This window comes from Anguilla anguilla, chromosome 17 (assembly GCF_013347855.1).
Source record: "Anguilla anguilla isolate fAngAng1 chromosome 17, fAngAng1.pri, whole genome shotgun sequence".
In the NCBI taxonomy this organism is placed as follows: Eukaryota; Metazoa; Chordata; class Actinopteri; order Anguilliformes; family Anguillidae; genus Anguilla; species Anguilla anguilla.
Window position 1 is genome coordinate 26,098,968 of NC_049217.1, and position 19,473 is coordinate 26,118,440.

The following is a 19,473-nucleotide window of genomic DNA, read 5'->3' on the forward strand; positions in this document are numbered from 1 at the left end:
TCAAGCCATTTACTCTGTCCTTTGCCATGTGTGCCTTTCTTAGTTTTGTCAATATGAGTTTACTGTTGATAAGGGCACAAGATCTCCAAATAAAACGTAAATGCAATCAAAAGATGCTAATTTCCAGACTAGATGCCCTGGCAGCTGATCTGAACCTGAATGAAACCTATCATCCACCATGTAGAAAAGCAGACCACAGCTGTTGCACCATCCATGTGTTAAAATGAAAGAGAGAGAGTGAGAGAGACAGAGAGAGAGGGATAAAAAGAAAGAAAGAGAGCTTTAATGAATTAAGGCATCTATGGTTGTGTCTCAAATGATCCACTAGCTCCCAATATAGTGGACTAACTAGTGCATTAGCCATTTCCAAGAAATTGGCTGGCACCCTATCTTGACTGTTTGAGAAATAGTCTGTCTTTTTCGTTGCACCCAATAGGGAATTCTGACCCCAAAGGTCAGAGTGAGGGACCAGTTCCCCTTGAATATTAACAATAAAAAGTTATCATGAATATACAGCAGCTTCAGCATATCATGTAATGTATCTTCATTTATCAGATTTGATCAGTGGCAATTTCCGTAACATATAGCAGTAGCCCAGACCCATTGAAAAATCACCCTGAGAGACCTCCTTTGGGCAGTCAAGCAGGAGCGGAGCTGTTGACTACGAAGATGTATACATCGGGTGGAGTCATTTGCATAGTACCTGTTCTCTAATAGCGGTCATTCCGGCCCTCGTCAACTGCGGGCTCCGCCTTCTTCAGCCCTCTTGAAACGTTGGTAAAAGATCAGTTCCTATGACAACAGGTCCGTAGTTAATAATTCAAAGAAACTGAAAGACACCTTAAAGCAAAAAAAAAAAAAAAAAAAAAAAGCTTCCCCACTGAGAATTAGCCTACGCTGCGTAAATATTATAGTCCACTGGAGGTCGCAACTTCCCCAGATCATATCGAGATATCTGGAGCCATATTATGTTTATTCGACAATCATCAATACATTGCATTCTGATTAAGTAAGAACAAGCTAATGGTTTTACATACTCCCTAAATTATGACAGTCAATTAGCGGCATACAACAGTAGTATCGCCATTTGCACTCATGTCACCATGTGAATCGTAAATGTGATGTTTCAATACGGCTATTTAATCTTCTCCCGTCGTGAATTCTGCGTATTTGTGTGCATTTAGCTTCAGTGCGCGCGATGATACCAGGCCCGAGAGAGCGCGTACAAAGGTGCGTCTGTCTCACCCGTGCCACAGGTTGGTGAACTCAGGTACTGTAACGTGAAACTGCATACCATGTGACCACTGTAGGGAGGGGGCACTTCAAGAAGGAGAGAGGGCAGGGAAAACAGTTTTACATATTGGACAGGTAGAGTTCTAGAAAGAATACTACAACTTAACTGAAATCCGCTCTACAAGCCTGTTCAATGCGATTTACGCATGGGTCTAAAACTTCCGTATTCACGCCTGGAGAATTATTGGGCGAGTTAATCATAAACCTGAGACTTTAAGCGGTTTCGATTCCACGGTCCGCGTTCACCCACTAAGGTGAGGCGGAAGCGCAACCTGTTGAGTGCACGGGAGGAATTTATTGGGTTTACTTGACACAACTCCCACCCCCTCATCCCGAAACCTCCCCGACATCGAGTAAAAAGGTACGTTCGCTTATAAGGTTATTTTAGACTGGTTTGATGAACTTTTACCGGTGGGGAAGATGAACAGTGGACGGGTTCATATGGCCGCATTGCGAAGCTACGATGGTCTGTGTCCTTTGATCTGTAACGTTTCAGTGATACCGGTTGTTGCTGGGACGGCATAAGTGAATAACGCAAAACGATACTCATAATCAAGATGAATTATTTTCCCCTCGTTTAGCAAAGTGTACGTGATGGCGAATGCCGTAACTAGCCAGTAATGCGGCCAAGAGCTGTATTAGTGTGTGTCCAGCTATGACCGTTCAAGTTTTGGTGTGCCCTCCGAGTAAGATTAATCAGGTGCAACAGACATCACTGCATGCCAAATGCATTACTTACGTATTTCATTTTGGATGGCCCACAACAAAAAGTGAAAGGTGAAGAAACGAAGACTACTATAAACTCGGTTTCAACATAATAGGCGAAACGCAGATGGTGAGGCAAACAAGATAATAGGCTATAAAATATTTCAGCGGTCGTTTTAAAATGGGTCTATAAGTAATTGTTATGACGAACATATTTATATATACTCTGTGTCCTCTGGTACACGTTCTTTGGCGGGTGTGTCCCTCTCTTGTATTTTATTCATCTCGAGGGGGGGGTTCTTATCGTTATTCTTATTATGTTTTCCACAGAAGTTGAGGTGAGGGAAATTGCGTGGTTCCACCTCAGCCTAAAAAGGCGCAACCACCAGGCCTAGTGTTGTAAAGGCTGTAACACGTGCTGTTTCACAATCACATGCTTTGGTTTTGTGGATATGCTCCCTTGAGGTGGTATTGCCAGCAATATGCGGACGACGTGTTTAGCTAAAGAAAGGGGGGGGAGATGCAATCGGAGAGAATGATTCCTTTCCAGGCTTCTGTTAACAAAAAGTTTGCGTCTCTTGCTCTCCTCTTTGGTGTTTGGACAGTCCTGAGCCCAGTCAGTCAGAGCTGGCCCCCCCTCCCTTCCCCCAGTACCTCCACACTTTTGGTGAAATGGCCTCGACCCACGACGCCGCTGCAGCCTCAACGTTCTTCTGAGACGACCTCTGGGCTGCCCTCAGTACAGGCCCAGCAATGGCCCCCTGGCCCCAGCGGAGAGTGTCGCTCTCTGGCCTGCTGACCCTGGGTCTGGTCCTGCTGGTCAGTGGAGCTGCTGATGCCCAAGGTGAGTCACAGCATAGGCCTGCCCATCTATTCCAGCACACACACCCCCCCCCCTCTCCTCTCCCCCCTGAACACCTGCACTTTCCTTCCAGGGCCTCCGTCCCTCTGTACCCATGGTAAGGTACCACTTGGGGGGTGGGGAGGGTGGATTATAAGCATAAGCATCTGGGGGCTACCATTTTGTGCATGCTGTGGAGAACACACTGTTCTCACCTGACAGGACCTGGGGAGATGCCTCTTTTCTGTCAACTTTGAACTCTGACCTCTCACACAGAGGGGTGGGTATCAGTGCAGGCATCCTATGTACTGAACATACATTTAGCCCTATGTTTCCTTCTCTCCACTAAACTTCAGTGTGGGAGGGTCCTAGCTGGTCAGTAGGAGCAGGCGCCCGTTCTGCTTGCATTCTTGTGTCGGGTCTGGTTCTGCCTCCAGCCACACCACCTTTTCCTTCATTCATAACGATCCCACAAATCATAACACTTTTCAGTTTAACAATGGCGGAATGTTGAGCATTTGGAGCCGAATATCTGTTATGAAGGGGGGTATTCCCACAATCATGGATGTGACGTGTGAATTTTTTTCCCCCTTCATTTGCCACCCCCGCCCCCCTGCCCCCACCCCCAGACGGATGGAAACCTAGGCAACTGCCCTTCCTGTGTACAGGAACCGGCTAGAACCGGCTCTGGGTCAGTCAGTCAAGTCGAGTGTCTCTGGTCTCATCCCACACAGGAAGCTGGTGTGAAGAAGAAAACGTTGAGTTAGTTTTGTTTGGAACACGATTGTAGCAAATACGGAACTTCAACTTTGATCTGCCCGTCACAAACTTAACTGCTTACTTCCCTTTGACTCCACTATCAAATTGTACTTTTGCCGTTTGAGCGAACAAGTGACTGTTTGTTCAGGGGGAATGATTAACCATTTCTCAACAAGTTTTGATACACTTTAAATTCTCAAGGACACACGTTTATTTAAAGAAAACAATGAAGACTTTACACCTTGCTGTCATTATTTACCGCATTTTATCTCATCCAAGCATTGCTAGACTTTAGGTTTTTTGGACAGAGGAATGAATCTAATATTGTTTGAAAATATCTGGGGAAGAGAACCCAGATTTTGCTATAAAGGTCATATTTCAACTGAGCTAAAGATATCACAGATTAATTGATAAATATAAAGATAATACCTTGGTAAGTTGTGTCTGATAAGAGTGACTGCTTAGCAAATCAGTGATAAGTAACATTAAGCAATTAAGTGATAAGTTACAACATATACCCGAAGTCACCTCCCTTTCCCTGCTTCCACTCCTCTCACAAATCCTTGAAACTGAAACAAAAAATTTGAATGAATTTCCAGCTTCTGTTCGAGCAAGCGACATCAACGCTTAAGAGTTTACGGTGCAAGCGTGGGTGTGTGTGTGGAAGGCTGGGTTAGTTCAGCGTTGCTTGTGCTGTCCTTGCCGCACGATGGCTGGGTTGGTTCAGCGTTGCGTGTGCTGTCCTTGCCGCACGTTGGCTGGGTTGGTTCAGCGTTGCGTGTGCTGTCCTTGCCGCACGATGGCTGAGCACGGTGAAGGTGTTCAGTGTGCTTGTTTCTCCCGGCGCGTGGGCACGTTTGGGCATGCACAGGCAGATCTCCCGGCTCCCTGGATAGCCGTCATAATCGCCCAAGTCTCAAGGAGCGGTCGCTCCACAGGAACTTCCGTCTCCGTTAACCGTCTGGAAAATCAAAACAGCAGCCACTCCTCTACTGCGGAGTAACAGTGTGTGTGTGTGTGTGTGTGTGTGTGTGTGTGTGTGTGGGTGTGTCTGTGTGTCTTTTTAAAAATCTTATTCTTTCTGTTTTTATTTAATATCAACTCTAAAAGGAAGTCTGACGGAGATGAGGATACTCTTTTGCAAGGGAAGTCTGGTGTGCATGGGTGTGTGCCTGTTTGGGTTTGTGTGTCCCACCATCCCACTCCTCCAGAGTGTGGTCTAGTGTTGCAACCTGGACGGCCTGGTCTGGCTTCTGTCTCATCATCCAGTGAAAGCCTCCGTCTGCTGACCACCGTACAGTTCAGCCCATTTTTCTACTGATAGAGCAAGTCCACTTCCCCTCCCACAGACAGACTAAACCTCCACAGCACCAAGGGGGAGTTTGTGACTCAGCGCTGACGGAAAACACCAACAAAAAGCTGCTAATCTAAAACTACTGGAGCAAAGATGACTGTCATTCAAAATGGCTTTCTTCACAATAAGGAAGTGTGCATAATCCTCACGGGTAGCCACACCCCCCCACAGAGGCAAGTGTGGACATTGAAACCTTTTAAGGAAATTGTATCTTGTGACATCACAAGGTCAGCGAGGAACACTGGTCGTTATGCCCAGCTTGTGAAATGTCTTGGGAATTTTCAGATGGTACACGTAAGCCCGTAATTGTGGGGCCTATTGTAAACGCTGAACAAAGATCCTGTTGTCTCGTGGGTTCTAGTCCGGGGCGAAGCTCACGGCTGTGAACGCGGAGTTAAATGGACATCCGGAAAAAAACGCAACGTTGGTCAAATCCTCACATTCAGGACTGTCAGTTTTCAACCTCAGTTTGAGCGCTTCAGCGACTAGGAATCTCAAAACATCGCCTGCGCCCATTACGGCAGGATGTATGCTAAAAGAACGCCAATCTATTCCCACTCTTCAGATTCTTTGAAATCTATAAGACATAAAAACATTTGTTCTTGTGTACATGTAAGTAAAGTAACACTACTGTTAGCGTAAAAAGGGAATCATTTTTGGATTTGACTGAATTTAAATTTTTTTTTTTTTTTTTTTTTACCTCCCACAGCAGGAAACACCACCATTCAGCCCAGCACCACAAAAAACTCCACCACCAGCTCACCGGTGAGTGAAGCACCCCCACAAGCCAGGAAGGCCAGCCGAGGAGTCTCATTGAATCCCTCACATTGATAGTAATCAATCGATCAATTACTCACCCTTTCAATCAGTCACTTGCACAGATGGTCGATCGCGGGCTTCTCTCCCTGTCAATCATGCCCTCACAGATAATTAATCATTTAATCACTGACACGGGCTATGGTGCACTCACACAGTCATGTGTCTGCTCACCCTTTCAATCAATCACTATGTTAGTGATCAATAATTTAGTGATTAAGTTAGTGATTTTTTTCAAATAATCACTATGTAAAAAGGCTTAAAAACAACTGAGAAAACAAGAATTGAAAAGACTAATAATTTGTTTTAAAAGCACCAGCAGTACAAATGATAGTAGTGGCTCACCTTCCCTCTCTCCTGTCCCTACTGACAGCCACTTAAATAGGCTAAGCCAATCAATTGCACCTGGGTTACAATCACAAATTAAATCAATTAAACAATCAAATTGAATCAATTCAAATTAAATACAATCAAACAATTAAGCTAGTGAAGGGCCACTCCTTCACACACTCACATGGTCACTCATTAATTCCCCCCTGTCAGTCAGTTACTCTCACAGGCAATCAATCACACCGTTAATCAGTCACTCTCCCTGTCAGTCAGCTAGCCTGTTCTGTATCAGGTTACGTTGGTGATCCGTGCCGAGCAGCGCTTGGCTGTAGCTCAGTGATCTCAGTTCTTCTGCTCCCGTTGGGCCTCAGGCTCTGCTGGATTCTGGTTTTCATCTTAATATCAGCAACCAGTTTCAGACCCCAAGAAACCGGGTGAGATGAGGTTAACTGTAATAAACTAATATAATAGATCAAGAAACTACAAATACCAGCAGACCCTGGTGCTCCCCGGGCCCAGGAATGGAGGTCACTGTAGCTGTGGCTGATTTCTGCGGCCCCCTCTCTGGGTTCCAGGGGCCCAACATTCCGGCCATTGTGGCCCCCACGGTGATCCTGGGCCTGCTGCTGCTGGCGGGCGTGGCCGTGGCGGTGGTGCTACGCGTGAAGAAGAGGAGGCAGACGGAGGGGACGTACCGGCCCAGCAGCGAGGAGCAGACGGGCACACGCAGCGTCCAGGCACCGGACGCCCTCAAACTGCCCAAGGAGGAGCGCCTCATCTGACCCCCGACCCCTGACCCTTGACCCCTCCTTCACTCGCACAACACACACTTCTGTGATGGACCCTGAAGTCTACACCCCTAAAAAAAAAAAAAGATCCAACCCTATCATGTCTCTGCTGCTGACAGGACGGACTGACAAACCCCCAAACGCAAAGCCCTGGAGCTTGCTGGGGCCCAGAGAGGGAGGTCCACCTTTTCTGAAAAACAGCTCTGAGAACAGGCTGGAGTCCCCGCATTGGTGTGGTTCACACAAGAGTCCGGGGCCACACACAGACACTGGGACAGCAGAAAGGGTGCTGTGCTGTACTGCTGCTTTCTGGATCACTATAGCTCCACACGCTGTTTAATTTCAAGTACTTACACTGCAAGATACTTCTCCTATAATGCTCAATTAATATATGCTACTGCATTATGAGGTCTAGAGTTTATGTCGACTACTAATGATTTTGTATTTGCGGAATAATTATGCTATTATCAGGCATACAGTGTGGGATATGTCTTCCATTTCAAATCATTTAGATTTAGATGTGAACCACTATTTATACTCTTGCAGCTTACCACTCAACATTTTCTGATACAGATGATAGACTACTGAACAAATACCTGATCATGTGACGCAAGTCAACATTCACAGATACAGGTGATTCACTACTGAACATTTACTGCACCTGTACAGGTGACATACGATTGAATTTGAACCTGTACATGAAATGGTCAAATGAACATTTACCTGCACAGCCTAATTCATGTTAATCTGACCAGGATATATTGTTCTGTACGTGCTGAAGGTCACTGTCCAATTAATATTTACCTGAGCAGGAGACAAAGCATTAAACTGTCCAGGTGAAAGTATGCTGCCTTGATCTTCAGTACAGTTTACTTCTGCCAGTCTTGATATAGTGTGAATGGTTTGGTTTAACAGAATATTTCATGTCCTTAAAAACAAATACGGCAAGGATGTAACGATAATGAAATTGTAAATAATCTTAAAGCACCAAAAATTGTTTACACTATTTTACAATTAATATTATAATGTATTGTGATTTACAAAGCTTTCTCAAATGGTAACACTGGATTTAATATCATTTTTTAAATGAAATTAATGTTATTGTTTTACCACTTTATTTGTGTGCAATGACTAGGTCCTCATTACATTCCTTGTGCTGGTAATAACCTCACTGAGCGGAACTGAGACAGGCATATGCTCTCTCTCTCTCTCCATCTCTCTCTCTCTCTCGCTCTCTCTCTCTCACACACACACGCACACACACGGCTTAGTATTACAGGATAAATTCCTTGGGGGAGTGTGTGTGCGCAGGGATAGATTAAAGTATTGTGAGTGTGTCCTTTCTCTACCGGAGGTGGAAAGCCAGTGAAATAAACAGCAGCACAAAATAAATGTTGCAAATGGCGTGCTTTGTGTTTTCAGCTTCTCTTGTTAAGCGAGCACACAAAGAACAAGGGTTGTGTGTGTGTGCGTTTGTGTGTGTGTGTGTGCGCGTGGGTGTGTGTGTGTGTGTGTGTGTGTGCGCGTGGGTGTGTGTGTGTGGTGTGTGTGTGCATGTGTGTGTGGTGTGTGTGTGTGTGCGCGTGTGTGGGTGTGTGTGTGTGTGTGTGTGCACGTGGGTGTGTGTGCGTGTAGGAATCCGGGAATAAGACCGACACAGTGCACTGTATGTACAGGGTCTGGAATTTTAATCTCAAGAGAGAGCAGCATGGGGTCAAGGCACCAAAGACTGTCTCAGTGCTTTTTTTTTTTTTTGGTATGGTAATACAAGCAGTAGAGTAAGAAGGAGCCGTACTGGCTGACATGTTTTTGGATAATGTCGCTGCAAAGTCAGAGAGAGACGTTTGTGATGTAATGCTTCATACCTGGGCTTAGATTTATATTAACTTCCATTTAAATGTCCACTATTTATGCGTAAATGCTGCGTTTAAGCTGGCCCAGTCTGTCACCCCTCTAGCCCCTCCCTCTTTTGTTATCTGCCCCTCCATCTCTTCTAGCCCCTCCTGTTTTTGTTGCTTGCCCCTCCCCCTCCTCTAGCCCATCCCCCCCTGGTGCAGTTTGTGTTCTTCCTGCCCCCGCTGCAAATTGTACTTGGCAGTTGTTAAATTATCTGTAGTGTAATCTTAACGTTTTCTGGCTTTTTTATGAATAACTATGAGAGTGTGCGGTTGTTAACTGTTTTTCACGCAACATCGAGCCCTGGATTCACTGCCATGCAAGGTCGGGTTAGCGTGCGGACCTGTGAATTAGTCAGCTGATACACAGCTGACTGGTTTTTTTTTTTGGTTTTTTTTTAAGAATTTTTTTTTTTTTTTTGAGGATTTACATATGAGTTTTGCTGTATTATTATTATTTGGAGGTTATGGATGTTTGGCAGGGTGCCAGATGTGACAAACATGAACGTGAACCTGAACCATCTTACAAAAAGGAAATGTGGACTGCGAACGGAAGAATGCGAAATATCAGGTCAGCATATCTAAAGACTTCCACCTAGTGGACATTTTTCATTCCCATATGATGTAGGTGCAATGAAAAATAATAAAGTTAAGCAATAAAAAAAAAAACATGAACCAGTGCAAACAGACACAACGCGCATACATACACACACACACACACACACACACAAACACATCACTCTGAACTGGCCTTTTATTCAAATTAAAGCGGACATCTGGCTCTTAGTTTTTCCCAATATTGAGGACATCGCTGTTAAACCTGCCAGAGTTTCACTGATGCAAAGCAAGGACACACAGGAAGCTGACTTAAAAACCCCTTTTTTATTGATGTGGAAGGGAGACTGTTGTGTACAGGGTGCTCCTGCACTTCAGAAACAATGCGAGGGGGTGGAGACAGAGAGCGGGATGCAGGAGGTTGGTTGGGGGGGGGGGGGCAGTTTAGGCCACCTCCTCTTCGCCCTCCTCCTCGAACTCGCCCTCCTCGGCGGTGGCGTCCTGGTACTGCTGGTACTCGGACACCAGGTCGTTCATGTTGCTCTCGGCCTCGGTGAACTCCATCTCGTCCATGCCCTCTCCGGTGTACCAGTGCAGGAAGGCCTTGCGGCGGAACATGGCGGTGAACTGCTCCGAGATGCGCTTGAACAGCTCCTGGATGGCCGTGCTGTTGCCGATGAAGGTGGCGGCCATCTTGAGGCCGCGGGGCGGGATGTCGCAGACGGCGGTCTTGACGTTGTTGGGGATCCACTCCACGAAGTAGCTGCTGTTCTTGTTCTGCACGTTCAGCATCTGCTCGTCCACCTCCTTCATGGACATGCGCCCGCGGAACACGGCGGCCACCGTCAGGTAGCGCCCGTGGCGCGGGTCGCACGCCGCCATCATGTTCTTGGCGTCGAACATCTGCTGGGTGAGCTCGGGCACGGAGAGGGCGCGGTACTGCTGGCTCCCCCTGCTGGTGAGGGGGGCGAAGCCCGGCATGAAGAAGTGCAGGCGGGGGAAGGGCACCATGTTGACGGCCAGCTTGCGCAGGTCGGCGTTGAGCTGGCCGGGGAAGCGCAGGCAGGTGGTGACGCCGCTCATGGTGGCGGAGACCAGGTGGTTGAGGTCGCCGTAGGTGGGCGTGGTCAGCTTGAGCGTGCGGAAGCAGATGTCGTAGAGCGCCTCGTTGTCGATGCAGTAGGTCTCGTCCGTGTTCTCCACCAGCTGGTGCACGGACAGGGTGGCGTTGTAGGGCTCCACCACCGTGTCCGACACCTTCGGGGAGGGCACCACGCTGAAGGTGTTCATGATGCGGTCGGGGTACTCCTCCCGGATCTTGCTGATGAGCAGGGTGCCCATGCCGGAGCCCGTGCCCCCGCCCAGGGAGTGGGTGAGCTGGAAGCCCTGCAGGCAGTCGCAGCTCTCAGCCTCCTTCCTCACCACGTCCAGGACCGAGTCCACAAGCTCCGCCCCCTCTGTGTAGTGGCCCTTTGCCCAGTTGTTGCCGGCGCCACTCTGGCCTGCACAAGACACACCACACGCCGTCACCCACGGCAACCATATCACACTGCACAATGTTACCCGGGGTAACCACATCACACTGCGCACTGTCACCCAGGGCAACCATGCAACCCCCAATACTGTCACATAGGTAAACAGTGCGACAACCCCACATGCTGTCACTCACCTAAAAAATCAGGCATACAAAATGATTTTTAAGGGGTGTGTTATACATGCTCAGATTTCTCGTCTTCTTCTTCTAAATGGAGGCAATTAGCCTCTTACTTCAGAGCTGGGAAGGGATCGCTGGGATCGGGAAGGGATCGGTGGTGGGGTGGGGCTCACTCACCAAACACAAAGTTGTCCGGCCGGAAGATCTGTCCAAAAGGACCAGAGCGGACTGAGTCCATGGTGCCGGGCTCCAGGTCTACCAGGATCGCCCTGGGAACATACTTCCCACCTGAGAGAGAGAGAGAGAGAGATGGGGCGGAGGGGGTCAGAATTGACACAAGGTGCACTGTGGAATGTGTGCCTATGGAATGTGCACCTGTGTGTGTATGCGTGTATGTAAGTACGTGTATGTGTGTGTGCGCGTGTGTGTGTGTTTGCGTGCGTGTGTGCATGCCTATGCATGTGTGTGCGCGTGAGTATTTGTAACAATCAATTGTTTTCAGCAAAGTGACATTAATTCAAGCTAAATTATTTCCAGCCACATCCAGGTAATGCGGCTACCTGTGAAGGTATGCGCTTCAGTGCAGTGCAGTTAGCGTCGCTGTGCGCTACAGTACAGCATTGGTAGCGAAGGTATGTGCTTTTGGCACAGTGTAGTTAGCGTCGCTGTGCGCTACAGTACAGCATTGGTAGCGAAGGTATGTGCTTTTGGCACAGTGTAGTTAGCGTCGCTGTGCGCTACAGTACAGCATTGGTAGCGAAGGTATGTGCTTTTGGCACAGTGTAGTTAGCGTCGCTGTGCGCTACAGTACAGCATTGGTAGCGAAGGTATGTGCTTTTGGCACAGTGTAGTTAGCGTCGCTGTGCGCTACAGTACAGCATTGGTAGCGAAGGTATGTGCTTTTGGCACAGTGTAGTTAGCGTCGCTGTGCGCTACAGTACAGCATTGGTAGCGAAGGTGTAGCGCTCACCGCTAGCCTCATTGTAGTACACACTGATCCGGTCCAGCTGCAGGTCGCTGTCGCCGTGATACGTCCCTGTGGGGTCGATGCCGTGCTCATCGCTGATTACCTCCCAGAACTGGAGAGACAGGGGGAAGGGGGGGGGGGGGGGAGAGGGGGAGGGATGCACAAGAGCCCGAAAAAGAGGGTGATAAGAGGGAAGGGAGGTCAGATGGGGGAGGGAGAATGAGATGAAAGAGAAGAGAGAAGGGGGTAGGGAGTGAGAAAGATGGGGAGAAAAAATATTGAGAATGAGCGTAAAAATGCTCAATGAAACATACCCCCACTCACTTCCCTCCTACTACAGCACATTTACAGTTTTTTTATTTTATTTAAATGCACATATTGTTTAATGCAATATTCCATCCAAATCTCTAAAGAGAAATGTAATGTAATGTAAAGAGAAACCAAATCTTTGCTAAAATGGGTCACCACGGACTAGAGAATCTGGAAATGTACATTCCTTTTCAAAAGAATGGCCCATTTTCAAAAGAATCTTAAAATTACATATTGTATGGGTAATGCAAAATGTCTTTTAATGACATTGGTACATTGAAATGCAGTGCAAATATCCATACGTATTCTTCTTCTTCTCTTCTTGTTCTTCTTCTTCTTCTTATTATTATTATTATTATTATTATTATTATTATTCTCACCTAACATGCATGGTTTTAATAATTGAGATTATAATAATCAGGAATCAAATGTTTAAAGCTACAATTCATTTAAGCACTGAATTACTGAAACCATAAGTCTCCCAGCATTCGCCTACTCTCTACCGTACGTACGTCAAAACGACCACCATTTTCTGCACGGGATTTCTAGAACATTCTGATGGTTGATTAATAGGTTTCCTTCATCTCACACCACAAAATCGCTTGCGCGCGTGTGGCTATGTATTTTATTATCAATGCAAAAGAGACGCATTTCAAAATGAATGAAAAGCAAATTTTTTTTATTTACCTTTGCTCCGATCTGATTGCCGCACTGTCCGGCTTGCAGGTGCACTATTTCGCGCATGATGGAAGGGAGAGCGGTCCGTGGAGAGTGAAGAAACAAAGGTCGTCTGAGCTGGACTCGCGAGCTCCTGACTCGGTCCTGCCCTGCTCGAAGAGCTGTCTACCAGCGACTGTGCACACCCCCGACACTGCTACTGGGCAGAGCCTGTGCTGCAAAATGACGACATCCCCATGGCAACCGAGGACCAGATGAGAGCGGGGGAATTCTGCGCGTGTGTAGATGGGCGGATGCTGTGAATGGCGACTCAATGTATTAAACATTACAACACTGCAATTAAAAACCCCAACGTGAAATAGAGATAATTGTATGAAAGTGCTTGTAAATGTATGGATACCCAATCCTATCTAAAAAAAAAACGCCCATTAATTCTCAGGCATAACGGGAATTGCTGAGGTTTTTGCTGAACCAGGACTCGGGAAAAAAACAAATGAAAAGGTATTGCAAATTCAGTGACAGCTTAAGAAAACAGCATCTTAATTAAAGTCACGAGGAAATTCCTTTAAAAGAGTAAATGTGAGGTCGCACCCTTTTAGAGTTAATTTCGAATAGAATAGAATAACTTTATGTTCCCAGGGGGAACTTCATTATATACGAATGGATGATCTGTTTTTGTCTTCTTAAAGTCATTTTTCCAGTAACACATGTTCACGCGCAGGTTATTTTCCTTTTTCAAACATTTGGCAATCTACACGCCTTTGCCATTGGGGATACATTCTCAAACCGATCGCAAAGGGCGTTGTGGGGGTTGGGGTACATCCATATGTGGTGCACTGAGGAATCGAATCACAGGGTCGCTGCAATTCCAGCGAAACGAACAGATGGCGACTTGGCGAGTCAGCGGGACATGACCACGCTTTCTTTTTTTCCAAACGCAGCCTCTTGTCAATAATGCTACGGTAAATATGCCAATTTAATAGCAAATCGATGTCCTTAACCCTGCCAGCTTTTCTGTTGGACGCTTGATTCAGTTTATTTAGAATGTAGATGCAGAGACTTCGGTAAGTAAAAGTGATAGCGAGTAAGTCTTAATTAACTTCGAAACGCGCGGAGATATCTAGTTTGTGCTATCATAACTATATATGAAGGTGTGTTTATGCTGTTCGCACGCATATAACATCTGTGATTACATTCACAGTTTCTCTTTGCAGGAGGGAACGGACATTCCAAATAAACTGCAGTTTGGACATAAGCTGTGTTTTTTCTGAAAGTCCATCGTGCAGATGGATAGGGAGAACATGTCAGCGTGTCTTTCACTTTGTGAAATATGTAGGCCTATTTATTTTATTAAATCCTTTAAATGGGTAACCCAATAGAAAATACAAGGTGTCTCACAGCTATGCATCTGACCATCTGTAAATCATCCTTGAATGCTCCTGGCCCTCCCTACCCCCTTTCTGTAAAGAATATTGGATAAATTATGAAATTGTTAAACTACAAAACAGTTAAATAAAAGAATGTAACTGGATAAACTGATTGAGGACATATTGTCTTTTCCACCTTTTCGTCCACAATTATTCGCAAGACCAGACTACCAGAGGCTGCTGGGGGTTTGCATTGCTGAAGGCACTCACCCTGAGTGGAGGCTGCATCCCACAGATGAGAAATTGCAGGCTTATATAGCTTTGGCCACGATTGGGAAATCACAACGGCGGGACACATCCCGGCGTCGCTCTGCTTGGGGGTGGCTGGGTTTATGTAGCGATCCTCAGATTACTACTGGATTAGGGCTTAATAACCACAGGCACCAGTAAGCTACTAGCCATCCACAATGGGAAAGACAGTTCTCCAGGCAGTACCAGCTCTCCTCCAATGTCTTCTTGTCTGTTGGACGAAAAACAATCAGTAAGTGAGGGCATTAAAGGAAGACTTCAGATATAGAGTTCCTTGCAAAGTGAGTTTGAGTGACTCTGGAGGCACAGCAGGAAATTTAAAAATGGCAGAGCCGGGGTGGGGGTTGGGGGGCCCATGATGTGTTCAAAAAAACAGACATCTGTGAAATGATGTCTACTGAACTTTTTTAAATAGAAGAAGGGCAGTCAAATCGGAGGTCAAACAGAGTATCGGGCAAACAAAACATTTAGTAAAATTTGTTGGAAGCCTTGCTTTTCAAACTTACCAGTGTTGAATTTATCAACATTTACTGGAGGGCCTGGTCAGTTTGTCAGAGGATAACTGAATTTTGAATTTCCTGTTGTGCCTCCACGCGCAAAATCCAACCAATCATTTCAAGTGGGTTAATAATCTTAAGTAGGGTATTTGCAGAACTAAAATATTTTTATAACTGGAGGACAGTGGACAAGCAAAAGGTGCAAAAAAAGGCAAAAAAATGGAGGAGCATTAATAAACTTGTGGTTCAGTTTTTAGGTCAATGGCTTGGCTTGGTGCTTAGATAAAATGGCACTCCAATGACAGGATCACAGTTCTTCCCCAGACTGTGAGGAATACATATTACAAATATATTTATCTAATGGATCTCATACCTCCTGGTCTGAATGCTGGAATTCACAATTTGCATATTTTGAATACTGTTTAATTCTGAGTATACAAATAAGGAGTTTACGTGGATGTTTGTTCAGGTGAGTTGCTAAGCAACAGCAAAACAAATCAGAAATTGACATGAATATTACAGCTCCACCACTTAGGGGTTGATAAAATGCCCAAGTTCTCAACGCATCGTTGTTATTCTTGTATTGAAAACACAATACAGAATGCTCTCACTTCTTAAAGTACTACATGCTTGTCCTAGTTAGGGAATAGTTTGCCAGTCCACTTGTGTTTCCCAACTATCTCTGAAACCTTTGTGGGAAGGGTAGAAGGGTGTTTATGCTGAAGACGGACATACTGTATGTAAACCCCTGGCTTCATTAAGGTGTTGAGAAGTGTGTTGTTTGTTGGGTAATAGTGATCATTTTTTATTTTACCCAGTCCAGCTGCACTGCATGCTCTTCAGTTCTACTGGAGCAATGCTATCAGACCTGTACCCTGACACTACCCTGGCAGTAAATATGGTCCATACCTAATTTCCTGTGTTATTCATTTTTTTGTTTTATTTTAGTGGTAAAAATGTGTGCTTAAGTACTTGAGAGCAGCTTCTTATTGATTGTCAGATCAGTGTAGAACTGATCCCATTTTGGAAAAGCACAATAAAATTCATATCTACACAAAATATTTAGGAAATTTTGTGCCTAGGCATTATTTGTTGACACGGCTCCTGGCATGTAATACTCCTCTTTCTACACTGGGTGGCACTACATACACAGCTAGCCTCTGAGTTAGATGACTCTATGACTCCGCCTAAAAGAGTCTGCAATATGTGCATTTTTGACCTAGTAAGATATTTTTGGAAAAAAAGGTTTTCACTGTTTTTCAAACACACACCTATATACACCCTGCATTCTGGGAATGCTAACTCACCCTCCACTCACTAGACAGACACAGACAGTCTTTCACTGATTGATTGATCGAATTATTTTATTTGACAAACTGACAATTAGTTCAGAACATTCACAATCAAACAGAGAATACATGATTATTATTATTATTGTTAAAGTGGTATCAGGATAACACAATGGATCTTCAGAGCTAAATTCCATTCCATTGTGGTCTTCGATTCTGAAAAATATATATTTGCACTATTCAGAATGCTAAATATTTTAGCAAAGGAGATTTTCTTACACAGAACAGCAATGAAAAAATATGACACAAAATGTGAAGGTTGAACAAATAGGCAAAATACATAATTTTAAAAAGTAACAGACATGTACTGAAGCTTACAATCTAAATATATATATCTTTAGTGCTGAGTGAATCTGAAATGTGTTGCTTTCGCAAAAAGGTATTAAATATATGAAAAGTTGGCATTAATTAAGCTGATCAATCTGGTCTACATAGCTGCTCTTTAGGGTGGTACAGTTACAGTAAATACAGAAGATTCCATTTGAAGAAGAGCATACAGTTTAAAGTGTCCCTGGTAAACAAGGGAAAACAAACGGGGAGAAATTCGGTCCATTTTTGTGTCTAAATGATGTTTTGTAAAACTAAAGAATTCCAGACAGAATCCAAACCCTCTTAATCGTAAGCAGCCGTGGGACACAATATTATAATTACTGCAATTGTCGTACGTCCTTTCCCAGTTTACAATCCCTATCACGTGACTCAAGCGCTTTCTGCTTCCGATGGAATATTGACGAGGAGTGTTAAGGGTATTACGAAGTATTTGCAGATCCAATTCCTTTTACTGGTTTAGTGTCTTCGGCTCTGTACTAAATATGTGATACAATGTTGTGGTGTATTCTGTAGCTTGAAGTTGCCATTGTTATTTCCACTTGGTGTTGTTTGCCATAAAGCTTTTATAATTAAGGTGCTAAAAATAAAATGCTAATAAAGTCAGAGGTAGGCAACCTGGGCCCTGGAGACACTTCTACTTTTAACTCCATCTAACCGCCGACAACATTTAGGAACTGAATTGACTGTCTGGCTTCATGAACTCATGCAACTATGTGCTGGAGGTACACTCAGTGTTTCACCATTCAACCTGAATATGCAGGGTCAGACTCGTAATAATCCATTAACCTGAGAAATTTAATTTGTAAGTTAAAACAACAACAAAAAAAAAAAACAGAAAAGACTGACATATTTGGGGTATGCACGATTGCCGACCACTGTGTTAAATGAATGGAATGGAAAAATATACATATATAGACTGTGGAGAGGGCCACACAACCTACAGTTTAGCTTCTTAGAACTAAAAATTGATGGAACTATCACAGCAATTAGTATAAAGATTTATAAAGTATCAACTAAATTAAGTTATTTTGAAGAGGTGTAGTTCCCATTTCAACCTGTAGGCTTTCTCTCTACAATCCATCTCACTCAGCCTCCAGCACTGTTTGGAAAGTGAGGTTTCATGAGCCCCATAATGGGCGGAGCCACAGCAAGTTGTCAGTTACTGACAGAACCAATCAGAACGGATTTTCCATCCTACCGCAAACCGCAATGATGGATCACATGAAGCCTCACCGTCCACGATCTCAGTCCAGCAAGAGAGGCGGTGAGACTCCGCCTACACGGGTGAAGAGTCGGCGGGCGTAGGGTCCGCAGTGACCGGGTCAGTGGGCGTGACCTCGGTGGGCGTGGCCTCGGTGGGCGTGGCCTCGGTTGACATGGTGACGGTGGTGACAGTAGGCGTAGGGGTGGTGGTGGCGGCCTGCTTGTGGCGGTTGAGGCATCGCAGGCAGGGCAGGTTCTCCACGCGGGACAGGTAGATGAGCGGCTGCATGCTGCAGCTGGCGTTGACGAAGGCGAAGCCCGCGGGCTGCACGTAGCAGCGGAAGACGTCGGGGGTGTAGTGGTCCTGGAAGGGGAACAGGGCCACGGGCGGCAGGTAGTTAAAAATGATGATGCACAGGATGGACAGCACCATCTTGAAGGCCTTCTTCTTCATGGGGTGCATCTCGTCCTTCCCCGCCCGGGACCGCCGCAGCGCCCAGAGGATGGAGCTGTTGCACAGCACCATCAGCGCGAAGGCCGCCAGGATCTCGCCCGTGAAGATCTTCTCGAAGTTGGGCAGGCCGCCCACGGTCTTGGCGGCCGCGTAGCTGAAGGTGAGCAGGAGCACCGCCACGGAGCAGCCCGCGCGGTACTTGTGCGCCCTCAGGCGGCTGAAGGTGATGGGGAAGACCACGGCCAGGAAGCGGTCCAGGCACATGCAGGACAGGAAGAGCGGCCCGCTGGTGTCCTTCACACCGTACATGAACTTGATGGCCCTCCAGCCCTGTTTGCTCTGCCACAGGTAGAGGTTGAGGAAGCTGAAGGGCACCATGACACCGAAGTAGGCGTCCATGACGGCCAGCAGGAAGATGAAGATGTCGGAGGTGGAGGCCTCGCGGCGGTTCCGCACCAGGATGACCATCACCATGACGTTGGCGGGGAGGCCCAGGAAGACGTTGAAGACCTGCACTGCCAGGTCGAAGAGCACCCCCTCCACCATCTCCTCGCAGCCGTCGAACACGCTGAAGTGCTTGCCGTTCGCCGAGCTGCCGTTCTCGGGGAGCGGGGAGGAGGAGTTGAAGGTGCCGTTCGGCAGGTAGGGGGAAAGCGTCCACTCCATTGGGTCTCTCTCTCTCTGTCACTGCAATAGGAAAGATGAGAGAATGGCATCGTCAGTTTAAACTCCCATACTGTGAGCTGGCCTTTTGATCATGTCAAAAAGATCAAAGTGTAACCATTTGTAATCCTTTACTATATATATATATACATATAAAAGATTACAAAGGATTACATATATGCATATATATATATCTATATATATATATATATATGCATGGATGCTAACTTTTAAGTTTAACCTGCTTAACACTGATGTATAGGACTTCAGTACATGTGGAGAATTTCTATCTACTAACTGTTGACCAAAAGGACTGGAAAAGTTTTAAATAACAATCTTATCAGACAATTTCCCTTT

General features: G+C 45.8%; 3 protein-coding genes across 3 annotated transcripts; 1 reads left to right on the top strand and 2 right to left on the bottom strand.

The window, feature by feature from the left end:
* Positions 1–1,187: 1,187 nt before the first annotated feature.
* On the top strand, positions 1,188–8,291 carry LOC118216066 (protein crumbs homolog 3-like). The gene is made up of 4 exons (XM_035397078.1): positions 1,188–1,654; positions 2,604–2,842; positions 5,662–5,717; positions 6,674–8,291. The coding sequence occupies exons 2-4, from the start codon at positions 2,752–2,754 to the stop codon at positions 6,878–6,880; spliced, it is 354 nt and encodes a 117-aa protein (XP_035252969.1). The 5' UTR covers positions 1,188–1,654; positions 2,604–2,751; the 3' UTR covers positions 6,881–8,291.
* A 1,353-nt stretch (positions 8,292–9,644) lies between these two features.
* Positions 9,645–13,162, bottom strand: LOC118216031 (tubulin beta-4B chain-like). Its single transcript, XM_035397033.1, has 4 exons — positions 12,954–13,162; positions 11,961–12,069; positions 11,168–11,278; positions 9,645–10,838 (listed from the first exon to the last, which is right to left on the bottom strand). The coding sequence occupies exons 1-4, from the start codon at positions 13,008–13,010 to the stop codon at positions 9,781–9,783; spliced, it is 1,335 nt and encodes a 444-aa protein (XP_035252924.1). The 5' UTR covers positions 13,011–13,162; the 3' UTR covers positions 9,645–9,780.
* Positions 13,163–16,565: 3,403 nt separating this feature from the next.
* On the bottom strand, positions 16,566–19,119 carry LOC118217159 (G-protein coupled receptor 183-like). The gene has a single exon (XM_035398981.1). It carries the CDS (start codon positions 19,117–19,119, stop codon positions 18,073–18,075), a length of 1,047 nt encoding a protein of 348 aa, XP_035254872.1. The 3' UTR covers positions 16,566–18,072.
* Between the last annotated feature and the right edge of the window lie 354 nt (positions 19,120–19,473).

Excerpts from the sequence above, each read along its gene's own strand:
- LOC118216066 (XM_035397078.1), top strand. The coding sequence starts at position 2,752 with ATGGCCCCCTGGCCCCAGCGGAGAGTGTCGCTCTCTGGCCTGCTGACC. Across the intron at positions 2,843-5,661 it reads TGGAGCTGCTGATGCCCAAG|CAGGAAACACCACCATTCAG; the intron begins GTGAGTCACAGC and ends TACCTCCCACAG. Across the intron at positions 5,718-6,673 it reads ACTCCACCACCAGCTCACCG|GGGCCCAACATTCCGGCCAT; the intron begins GTGAGTGAAGCA and ends TCTGGGTTCCAG.
- LOC118216031 (XM_035397033.1), bottom strand. The coding sequence starts at position 13,010 with ATGCGCGAAATAGTGCACCTGCAAGCCGGACAGTGCGGCAATCAGATC. Across the intron at positions 12,070-12,953 it reads GCAATCAGATCGGAGCAAAG|TTCTGGGAGGTAATCAGCGA; the intron begins GTAAATAAAAAA and ends CTGTCTCTCCAG. Across the intron at positions 11,279-11,960 it reads GTACTACAATGAGGCTAGCG|GTGGGAAGTATGTTCCCAGG; the intron begins GTGAGCGCTACA and ends TCTCTCTCTCAG.
- LOC118217159 (XM_035398981.1), bottom strand. The coding sequence starts at position 19,119 with ATGGAGTGGACGCTTTCCCCCTACCTGCCGAACGGCACCTTCAACTCC.